Here is a 12435-nt window from a genome sequence, read left to right on the forward strand (position 1 = left end):
TTTGATGTATCCAATGCTTATGTCTCCAGCCAAAATATTTCATGAAGAAATGACTTGAAAACTTCAACAGGTTGATTAGCAAATTAAAATATTGTCATGGTACAGTCAAATACTGAAAATCCACCAACCTGAAATCTGCGTTGCCTGCCTCTCAAAATATAAACACTCAGTTTATAGGTTCCGGAAACCGCAACATGGAGTAAAAATATCGAAGAAAAAATACTTACCAGATAATGATGTCATAATTACCGAATAATAATTAGTCATAAGGAAAATACCAAATTAGTGACATCATGATAAAAAAGTTTTTTCCCATAAAATCTGCATTGTGGTAAAAAAGCAGATGATTTACTCAACTCTTCTTTCAAGTTCATTATTCACGCTGTACTTTCTGAGCTTTGTTATTTCACGGGATTGTTTAGTGGTGCTGTTTTTTTATATGGATATTTTGTGGATAAATTAAGAATATTTTTAATTTCATCACTTTTTAATGCAATGACAGATAAGAAACGCACTCATGATTTTATTGCTTACAATGTTGAAAAGCGTAAACACGTTGCATTGACGGTAATGCAAAAAGTGGAAATTCTGCAAGTATGGAATTGTGACACGGACTGTGTATAATATACGGAAAAATAAAGAAAAGCTGTTGAAATTTCACAGCAACAGTGATTCTAATACCGGAATCCGAAACCGGAAATCCTTACATGAGGCGAAATCAGTAAACCTTGATGCTGTCTTGTACAAGTGGTTCTGGCAGCGGCAGAGTGATGGGGTAACCAGGACTACTCCTGAGAGAAAAGGGGAAGCAGATTCATGCTGATTTAAAAATAGAGAAGCCTAAAGTAAATGAATAATATAATCAATTTATATATGTAATAATAATTTAAAGCATATAATAAATTATTGTAATAATGTATACAATAATTTAATTAAATGTATCTAATATGCCTTATTTTTCACCTTTAATCTGAATATTATGATTTATCTTTTCTGTCCTGAAATCCACACAACCTCTGGTCCCAAGCTTTGTATATTTCTGGACTTCTACTGTAAGGCAGTTAAAAATTTCAGGTGAAAAAGCTTCTGCTGATACTGAAGCTGCCGAACTATTTGCATATGAATTCATTGAACTTATTAATATTAAAAAGTTATCTCCAGAAAAAAATTTACAATACTGATGAAACCGGTCTTTTCTAGCAATATATACTGCGAAATGCCTTGGCAACCTCTACAGAAAAGTATCCAACTGATGTCAAAGGCTCCAAAGCGAGACTAACAATTTTTGCATGCACCAATGCTGCAGGAATTGTAAACTTTTCGTATTCAGAAAAAATACATAACCTCGAGCATTTAAAGTAGTAAAGATTTTTCCCATTATATACCATGCAAATAAAATAGCTTGGATGCCATAAACATTAATGAGTGATTGGTTTGAAAATGATTTCCTACCCAAGATTCAGCAACATTTGAATTTGAATGATTTACATGATGACTCAAAAATTTCCTGATTGTAGATAACTGTTTGGCTCATACTTCACTTAAAGTTTTAGTGAAAGATAATGTATCCACATTATTTTTTCTTTCAAACTGTACATCCAACATTCAGCCTATGGATATCACAGTAATGTGTGTGTCGAAATGCAAATATAAAGAAGCATTTTAAAAATCCATGTTAAATTTCTTGAATAACGCCAAGACTATTAGAGAATTTTTTATATATTTTAGCATAAAATCTGCTGTGTGGAGCACTGCAAGATAAGGAAGAAAAGTTGCTTATTTAGTTTCAGCTTTGATACAAAAGAAAGAACAGAAAAAGTGCTAAAAACAAACAAAAAAAAAAAAAAGTACTTTAGAGAAAAAGTAGCACCTATAAGGGCCTTTATAAATTTATTTTCAAATATAAGGACTTATTAGCACTTGTAAGTGCCGCTATGTAACCTTTCAGTTGGTTCACAAACCAGGAATTTTTATTATTCCTGTAAAGGTTTACTCCTTCCGGACTTTAGTGTTCTTACCTACTATCATTGGTTTACATTTGCAACATATTTTGCCATCTGACATTCCAGATAAAGAAGAAAAGTTGCTTATTAAGTTTTGGCTTTGATACGAAAGAAAATGTCCAATCATTACTGCATGCTATAATAGTAACTCTTTCTTTAGCTTCTTTCATTTCTGTTGGTGCACTTTCTTCACTCATCACAAATATCTTTCTACGCAAACATCACCAAAAAGGTCCAGTCTCATCCATATTAAAAAATCTGTTCTGGGTTTGATTCCATATTAAAATTTTGCTACCAGCACACAAAATTTATCACTAAATTTCTCTGCAGAAATTTAAAATATGTTTAATCTTATCTACAAAATAATAGAGATAAAACCACAAAATGGCAGCACTATGCAATCTTGCGAAGTAACAAAGCTTAGGAAATAAACCATGCAAAAACTTGAAAGAGAAGTTGATTGAAGTCATCTGCCTCGTTACCTCGAAAGAGATTATACGGGAAAAAAATATTACTGTGATGTCAATGATTTGGTAAGTATTTCTCTTTTCCGCAGCATTTTGTTCTTTATGCTGCATTTTCTTGAACCTAAAAACTGAATGTTTACCTTCAAGTCGGCGGATTATAGTAGCAAAATAAATAAGCACAAGTACTTTGTACCACTAATGCATATCGTGATGTCAATGATTTGGTAAGTATTTCTCTTTTCCTCAGCATTTTGTTTTTCATGCTGCAGTTTCTTGAACCTAAAAACTGAATGTTTACCTTCAAGTGGGCGGATTGTAGTAGCAAAATAAATAAGCACAAGTACTTTGCACCACTAATGCATATACAGTCATACAAGATTTTAGTACGTAACTATTGAATAGTTGTCTTTGGCCATTTGGCTATGTTCGGTTAGACTCATGCTGCATGGACAACCTTGCATGACATCTGCTGAGTCTAACTGAGCAAAGCCAAACACCCAAAGGCACTTTTCGATTATCGTTAGCTGGACTATCGTTAGTTGTCACAGTGACACTTGCTTCCCCTGCTGAAGTTACCACATAACAATACCAAATCAAAAAAAAAAAAAAAATTGTTTGCCTTTTCACAATGTACTTGTTATTACCATATTTCTTGCAAAATCCTTAAAAATGTCTTGTGGAATCCTTGTTGGGAAACACTGCTACAGCTTACTACTGCTTATATTACTACTCTATGAAGGCTGCTATTTATATTTCTGGCTTTAGCAACAGACATTGTTGCTAGGCGACCACAGACGATCCCAATAAAATGTTTGATATTTTTTACCAAAACTTCTTCAGAATGTTTTGCTATTTTAGTGTTATTTGTGTTGTTTACAGAAAAACTGAAAAATTCATCTCAAACAGAAAGTGGAATTGACTCGTATACATTTTCGTGGGATTATTTTTCATACCTTTTGACGTGCATTGTCAAGAAAAGAGTGCTTTGATGAATTTAATTCTTTATACAACGATAAAGCACCATCTTACAGCACTGAAAAAAGCTGGTATAATGAATTCAATCCTGATTGACGTTTGCTCCAGGATGAATTCTGTGAAGGTAATCCAAAATCTGTTGTTGTGCCAGAAAATATCAATTCTGTGCATGAACTTATAAAGCAAGATCATCATGTGACATACTGTAAGATTAAGGCATCTTTGGGCATTTGTATGACAAGCATCAATAAGATATTACATGAAGCATTTGACTGCAAAAAAGATTTGTTCGTGCTGGATTCCGCATAATCTGACAAACACTCAAAAGAAGGCTCGTGTCGATTGGTGCAAGGAAATGTTTGAAAAATATATTATAGGTGCATCAAAGGCTGTGTATAACATCTACACAGGTGATGAATCATGGATCTAAGCATACGAACCTAAAACAAAAAGCATTCCAATGTATGGGTCTTCCAAGACGAGCCAAATGCAACAAAAGTTGTTCGCAAAAGAAGCCTGTTTGCCTGCTTCTTTCGCATTACTGGCATTAGAGCAATGCAGGACGGTCAATTCCAAATGGTACATGACCATTTGTTTGCCAGAAGTTATTGGAGAAATTCGAAAAAAGCAGAAGAGGCGAATTATTCTTCATCATGGACAAAGCGAGCTCTCTCACATCGGCTCAAACAATGGAATTTTTGATGGTCCAAAACATCAAATTGATGAGTCATCTGTCATACAGTCTTTATCTGGCACCCAATGATTTTTTTAATTCCCGAAAATTCAAAAATTTTTAATTCAAAAATTAATTACGCGAAGAAGCGGTAGATGCATTCAAAACACATTTTGGACCTCAATTGGAGTGGAAAAAGTGTGATGAAAATTGGTTCAAACACATGCAAAAGTGTACTGATCTTCATGGAGAATAGTTTGAAAAACAATACAACCAATTTTGATCATAAACATTTGTTTTTTCAATATTAGGCCAGAAATATAAATAGCAACCCTTGTAGGTATGAAATCTCTGTATCTTATCTCCATTTTGCACAAATTTTGAAGGTCAGAGGGAAAAGATAATTTTCAGTTCATTTTCTGCACAAGACCTTTCGTTGACAACTGCCTTTTGTAGCTGCTTCTGAAATTTTAGTTTTCTTCTATTGAGTACATTTTTATGGTCCCCTAGTAACTTCTTCACACCTTTAATGTATTATTTATTTAGCATAACCATCATTTTGCCTATTAACACAATTTCATAGATAAGAAAAAAATTGTAAGTGTCAAAATGCTCAAGTACCTGCCTGCAACTTGATTAGGCCATAATTTCCTCCAGGCCAAATTCATGGTCCTGTAAGTCACTTGCCATATTTTGCTAAAAATAACTAAGCAACAAGTCCCTGAGTGTTAATTATGCAGCATAGATTACCTCAAAACCCCACTGAAAATCATATTTTGTTGATTTGAGTGTTTGTAATTCGAAAAAACATTTGCCATCTGAAGCATTTTTTGTTCAGATAATTTATTTGCAAAGTTAGGTGTTCATAATACAAGGTTTCATACTTATATGAAATATTATACTTATATGATACAGTATGAAGGAAAAGAAACTCGTAATTTCTAATTACATCCCAATAACAGTATATGTTTGAACTTTAGGTCAAATTGACTATTTTGGGCATATTTTCAAGTACATGTGCTTCTGCTAAACAATATCCAAAGTCTGTAAAAATGTAACTATTTAATTCATATATTCCCCCCCCTCGTAAAGTGTTTTTCTTTTTTATTATTATTTAACTACACTATGTATGAGCTATAAAGATAGGCAAACACAAATGTTTTTCATCAATTCCTAAATTCACCAAAAAGTTGATAAGTTTTCATGGGGATGCAAATTACAAAGAAATTTGTACAGAACAAAGTATCCTTTTTTTTTTTTTTTTTTACATTCATAAGAACAAATTTAAAAACCAGCAAATTTACCTGCAGTTCATAAGTACAATATTAGCATATGCTTGAGCCAAACATAATAATTTGTCTTCAGGAAAATTATCTTGGTACATGTCCATAAATTCCTTTTTCAGTTCCCAGTGAGGCCCTGTTTCCCAGGGTTGTCGATAGTCTTCAAAATTAAATTTTGGCATTATTCAAAAAATCTGCAAAACATTAAACAAAAATTAATGCTCAGCTTTAAAAAATAATAATAATTTGTCAAAAGAACATAAAAATTGATCTTTGAAACTTCAGGAACAGTTCTGCTCAAAATGTATTTTATTTTTTAAATATAATATATGTGCTAAAATAATTTGCATATATATATTTTAAATCAAATACAAGGTATTTTTAAATACCTTATATCTCAAAATAATCTTTAAGGCTCTAGTGTAGAATTCGGTGCCTCTTTAATTAGCGACAAATTTTGTTCAATTTTTGGCGATGAAACCCCATTTCTGGTTACCATGATAGTTTTAGCTTAATTTGGCAATTTCTTCCCATGCTATATCAATACGGAAATCTACAATTTCTTTCAAATCATCTACTTGATATATATATATAAACTTAATTCCCACTTGATTAAGATATTTTTCATCAATAATGGAAGGAAAACTATTCATCAAGAAGATAACAGATGAAAATGTAACTTCAGTTCTCAAGTTGATGTCAACAACTTCAGCATGTTTTAGAAATGGATCGCTTAATGGAAATTAGTTCTTCACATCCTTCTCCTGACTTTATAGTATTTTAAGGCCCATTCCCGGTCCACTTATCTGAGCTAACGGAGTTAGTTCCATGTGTCGACTAGCTCCGTTGTGCCTGCAGTTCGGAGTTTTCAACTTGCCGCCCTATGGGAAAAAAACTGGTTTTGGAGATGGGTTGGCTACATCAATTGTGTTTGTTAGCTCAGATAAACCCCAGTGGGAACGCAGCTTTAGAGTACTTGGTGATAATTCACCAAATAGCCTTCAATAGAGCCCAAGTTTTATGATAGCAAAAAAAGTACAACATTATAATATAAAGCATTTCCTAAAATAAATTTGGCAGCAGACTATTGTAAATTTCTTGCAAGGGAAGTATGGTGCAAGACCACTGAAGCTAAAATACACACTTATTCAATATGGAAGCTCACCAAGAAAGGTTTCAGTTCTCAAAATTTTGAGTTTATGAATTAGCTAGGTCATTAGCATTATGCAAGCTATACAAGATGGATTGATCTAGAAATGATGCAGCCCAGAAAAGTTATTACGGTTTACGGTTTTAGACTTTTCTTGTACAAAGATCAAATAACAATACTTTCTAAAAGTATAATTTCTCCCTATAAAAGTTCTCTCTTTAGTGATTTTATGTATTTCTTTATCCAAAGAAACACATTTGAAAAAATTCATTGAATTATTCACAGCAATCTCAAGTAAAAATTTCTCACGGGCTGACGATGAAAATCTGCTTTATTTCGAAAAGTATTGCCACTGCTCACTTTCAAATCATGTTTCTTAATAAAAAGAAACATCATTTGAAAGTGAGCAGTTAATAGAGTTTCTTAATAAAAAAAAAATTTCTAAGTTTTACAAAATATGAAATAAAAATACCATTACCAAACATTAAATACAGTCAAAAGTCGTTAATTCGGACACCCATAATCCGGAATGATCTATAATCGGGACCTCAAGGCTAAAAACTTTCTGTGCACATGCGTCGCGTTGATGCGGTGACCAGACAAATGCCCACTGGATGAAAGCGCACGCGACAAAAGCCTACAAAAAAGACCCCACTGGGATAATTGCCCACACGACTAATACCCACACCGATGAAAGCACACATTGATAAAAGCCCACATAGATATAAGCTCACGCTGATAAAAGCACACACTGACAAAAACCCACACCGATCTATATGCTACGCTAAAATTAATATTTTTCCTTTTTTCTTGAGCTTCACAAAGCAGATTCATGAATTAATTAAATTAATAACAAATGATTGAACAATAAATTTAAGTAGCGGAACACATTTCATTTTGGGCTCCGGCTGAATTAAAATCCTATATGTATACAGAACAGAGAGTCAATCTAAATAATATAATTTAAAACATATACATGTATGTGTAACTTTGTTTTTATATTTACGCATTAAATGGAAGTGCCCAAAGGGAGGTGAAAGGGAATACTGGCCACACTGCTTCTTTTAATTCTACAAAATTATAAGGAGTATAAAATGTATGTAAATTTTCATCATATACAGAGAATAATTTATGAATAATTTAACACTGTAGAAAATTTTGCATATAATGAATTTAATATGGAGAATTAAAACCAAACTTTCATTTCAACGAAAAAATAAAAGTAGCGTATTCTATTATGAATAAGAATGTGCGCACTATCACAAACACTGTTTTAATGGTGAATTAAAAGCACAGTTTCAAATAATCTAGTTAAATTTTGACAACTTGGAATTTACATAAATTAATTTCATTCCCACTTGAAATTTTATTTTTAATCATAATAGTTATTACTAGTAAAAATTTTCAGGAAGTCATAGCTATTTTGGATTTCCTGAAAATGTGTGCTGTTTTCAAGTGTGCATTCATCTTGTGGGCTTTTGTCTTGCAGTTTTATAACTGGACGCTGGCTATTCAGGCGGAAAAACATTGTGTTCCTTTTCTTTTGCCCCCAGCTGTGTGAAAAAGCAGTTAAAGAGAGGAGAGCCTTGCTTAATTGCTTTATCCCCTGCCACACCTGGGGTGCCAAAGAACCACCTCAGAAGGGACGAGGTGGCAGGAGAGAAATTAAAGGGTGGTTAGGAATAAATTAAAGAGGATTTTAAATGTTTTTTTGTCAGTTACTAGAAAATAACAATATCTGAAATTCTGCTTGTAACTGAAGTTATCTCCTTTCCTTGCATTTCTTTAGTCTAGTTCTTGAATAACTTTTTAACTAAGGATTTAGTTAGAATTTCAATTATTTTAAAAATTTCAATATAGAAAACGAAAGGAATTAAATATTTCTTAAACATTTTTAAAGGGTGCACTGTAGAAAAAATAATTCACTGTTTTTTCAGTAAAACTGCAGAGTAGAAAAATATGCTAGTTCCTGATTCGATAGCGTCTCTAAGAACTTTTTGATGAACTAATTAAACTTGTCTGTTACATCGAAGTAAAGCCATTGTTTAAAAGTAAAACTACTCAACTATTTCTAAAAAAATTAAATTATTGCATATATTAAAATTTACATAAAAGTAATATTTTTCATTTTATCTTTCATATGGTTGAAAACGCAACCATATGAAAGTTAAAATGAAAAATATTAAACCATATAAAAGTTAAACTATTCGAATAATTTTAATAATGAAGGTTTCTGAACTCAAGAACAACAAGAGGATTTAAGAACCATGAACCATTGTAAGAAAAATAATCTTGCACATTAAAAATAATTTTTATTTCAATAAAAAATATTATGTTACTTGATTAACTGTAAATGCTTAAAAAATAATTCATTTTAATTTACTGTAATTATTTATATACAAAAACTTTCAATGAAGCAAATTTAAACAGCATTTAGAAACTGAATTTCACTGGAACACTTCTTTTGTGGTTTTTATGCTGTTATTACATGTTAAATATTATTTCGCCTAGATTAAGAAAAAGAAATGCATAACATGTAAAAATTTATTATTTAGAAAAACTATCAAATTAAGATCATTTTCTTCACCTCGAAATGCATTATTTTCCCTATACGAATTACATATTCTGACACCACAGAAATAGTGGCCACATAACTTGTAGGAGATATTTCTAATAAACCTCGTGTATTGGCGATCAAGTAGAAAAAATGCTTAATTATGGAGCTACATTTTGAATAATTTTTCTCTTAATGAGTTCAAAAGTTTCTAATACCTTGTTTTCTAGCATGAAATGTTTCACCTGTTTTTAAGGTTCTTTCCTAAGAATAATTCATTAAGCAGAAGTTAGTTAGAACAAGTAAAGTATACTTCAAATTAACAAGTTTATTAGGTCTGGTTACCAAATAAATGTTTTTGAATTCAACATCAAATTTTAAGCATAATTTTTTTTTTTTTTTAAATTTGTGTCTTAACTTTTATTTTCAAAAAACATGCACGTAATCCGAAGTTTTATATAACAAAAGTTATTATAAGAGAAGTGAGACAAATTAAATTAATTCTACATTCAGTCGCTATTAAAAACTAATTCTGTCCAGACTATGGGTCCTCAATCAGGAGGAATAGCCCTAAGGGGAATTTCACAGTTTCAGAGAGTAATTTAGTCAACCTTTTCTTTACGTATTAAGTATTTAGACTTAGTTTATGAATATAAAAAAGCACTTTTATTCAAATTTTGGTATTTATTAACATGTTTTATACTTGTTTAATTTGCATTAAAAATAATCCATATTTAAACAAACGCATATGTACTTTTCAAGTTTTGGGAAGGAGAGATTGAATGAATGTTTAGCAATGGTGGAAAGGGCACATGAGGGAAAAACTGTTGAGAATCACTGGCCTAGACTGAGCCAACTTGAATTAAATATACAATTTTATACTTTACGGATCTTTAGTTCTTACTGTAGAGTCATTAGGTTTTTTTTATGCGGGAGATATGAAAAATAAGCAATGCCCTTTTCGAGACTCGAGCCTGGATCTCTCGAATAGGAGCCAATTGTACTAACCGTTACACTATGAAGGCATTCTGGAAGGAGGGAGAAAATACCGTATATACTTCCCCTTTTAAAGACGACTGGGTACCAGAGGACCCAGTCGTCAAATCTTGGTGGAGAAGAATCATCATCCGCCACCTTTTTTTTAGTTCAGGCGTCACGCTGGAGACATGAAAAATAATTTGGCTACATCGACTTCTGCTGTCAGAGTTTAACCATTTGCGGCCGTTGCATTAAGTGCGCAAGTAAGTTAATTGTCTGAGAAAGCCTGTTAGCTAATCTTGAATTCTTCTATTTAATTTATTACCTTGAAATGTTAAGTTTATTAATTGTGCTGATACTTTAGCAACTCAATATTTTGTTGATTGAGTTGTTAAAATATCAACACAACAATTTAAGTATTGTTGTATGGTTGTACTGATACTTTAGCAACTCATTCATCAATACTGAATAGCTGAAAGTATCAGCACATCTATATGACAATACTTAAATGTAAGCAGTAAGCATAAATATTCAGAATGAAGTAAGCTTTGAAAACAATTTTATAATGCTAACTTAGTTTTGATAGTAAACACTGATGTAAACAAATCATGTTTGCAAACACCTCCTAAAAGAACATCATCTACGCCTTTATCTACCGCAATATGTAATGTCCTGAAACATGATGCTGTAGCCATTACAATAAATAACACCATAAAACGTGCACCTGTATAACTGTGTATTGCTATATATATCATGTAATGAAATGCATTTTACTTGATCTAATTTAACGCCCGGCAGAGGCAGAACTTGCAGTGTTGGCTGGAGTCACAATTTCATCACGACTTGAAGATGCTGGAAGGTTGTTCTATTTTTAGTCAATGTGTAGAGCTAATGTCTACCTTACTTCAGGTAAATGTTAGGTTGGCCTTTTACTTCTACGTAACATAACACCACAAGCAGTGGCCTATATGTTAAGCACAAGGTGTACTCTTGTAAACAGTTCTCTTGAATAAAAGGTTTCAACCTTTATCCTTATTTTGTTGTTACTGAACACCAAGTTGATTAGTGAGTTTGGTTTGGTTTGGGGTATATGAGCACGGCAAAGCCTCAAGGGCTATCTGCCTGAGGAGAGGGATGCCTTCATGGAAGACTTTTTCTAAGAGAAACTGGCTCGTATACACATTACATATGGGGAAAACTACGAAAACGCCCATGCAGCCGCGGGATTGGAAACTCGGACTGAACTACCAGTGTTCCGCGACTTTACCGCTCGCTGGACTCTTTTGACTAGTGAGAAGTCACCAGCAATCAGAAGGTCATTGACAATTTGCATGCTCCCGTGAACGATTAGACCTCATAACTTGCTTGTTAGCTACATTCTTGAAGCTAACATTCAAACATGAAATTAAATTCTATGTTTTACTGGGGTTAATTTCATAAAAAAAAAAAAAAAAAAATTCTGTTGATTTCAAAAGAGAAAAAAATTTTGAGCATTTGTTGAGATAAGCAATAATGCATAACAACTTACATATATTACGTTCTAAACGTGAAAACATTTTTTTGTTTGGTAGAACATATCTCATCTAAGACTTAATCATTTTCAATTCGCAAAACTTTCTAGACATTTTTCCTTTGAAAACAAATCCGAGAAAAAGTTCAAATATCAGTAAAAATAAATAATTAGTTAGATGAATAAAAATTAATAAAAAAAGGAATAAAAGCTGTACATTAAGAAAGTGTCAGTCATCCAATTCTTAAGCTTTTCATGTAAAGGCTCACCAACGGCCAAGCGGTAAAAACACTAGTAGCTCGGTACGGGGTTTAAATCCCAATGGAAAGGCTGACTGCAATGGCACTTCCGTGATTTTCCCCTTGCATAACATGTATACAAGCTAGTTTCCTTTAAAACGTCCTCCACGAAGGCATGCCTTCCCTTGGCTTAGTGTCATTTCATCTGTTCTCTTTTCATGTCGAGTTCGAAATAGTGTTGTTTGTTTGCTGCTGTTCGCACTTATTCTGTCTTTCCCGTTTCATTCGCTGTTCGAAAAGTCACTTTATGATTAAGAAAAGTTATATTTAGACGAAATGACCCTTACTACTTTGACCTGACTTAGCCTTTGAGTTCTAATATTTATTAAACATTTTCTTTAGATAAATTTATTTCGAGCAGAATAATGAATTTCAGACATGTTCAAGAGGTGTGTTTTTGAATCTAATTCCATTTTTGTCATATAGTGTCCATTTTTTTAATTTTACATACTTCTAAAGAAATAGAACCAGTGTTCCTTTGCTTTGACAGAAAATCAAAATGTAGCAAGTGTATAATGAAGATGTACATGTTTTATGAAAAAT

The 12435-nt window shown here is 32.4% G+C and overlaps 1 protein-coding gene across 5 annotated transcripts in view; it reads right to left on the reverse strand.

The window, feature by feature from the left end:
• LOC118183506 (uncharacterized) overlaps positions 1-12435 on the reverse strand; it is a 155060-nt gene that overhangs the window by 130180 nt on the left and 12445 nt on the right. For 4 of the 5 annotated variants that reach the window (XM_085819280.1, XM_085819285.1, XM_085819287.1 and 1 more), the window contains exon 2: positions 5423-5595. In XM_085819280.1, the coding sequence (XP_085675406.1) occupies positions 5423-5583 (161 nt within the window). In that variant the 5' untranslated portion in view covers positions 5584-5595. Of the gene's footprint in view, positions 1-5422; positions 5596-12435 lie in introns of those variants that run through there. The other variant, XM_085819282.1, reaches the window with a different exon arrangement.

Source organism: Stegodyphus dumicola, chromosome 1 (genome assembly GCF_044657685.1).
Source record: "Stegodyphus dumicola isolate Sdum_Otavi_A_Nest chromosome 1, ASM4465768v1".
Taxonomy (NCBI): domain Eukaryota; kingdom Metazoa; phylum Arthropoda; class Arachnida; order Araneae; family Eresidae; genus Stegodyphus; species Stegodyphus dumicola.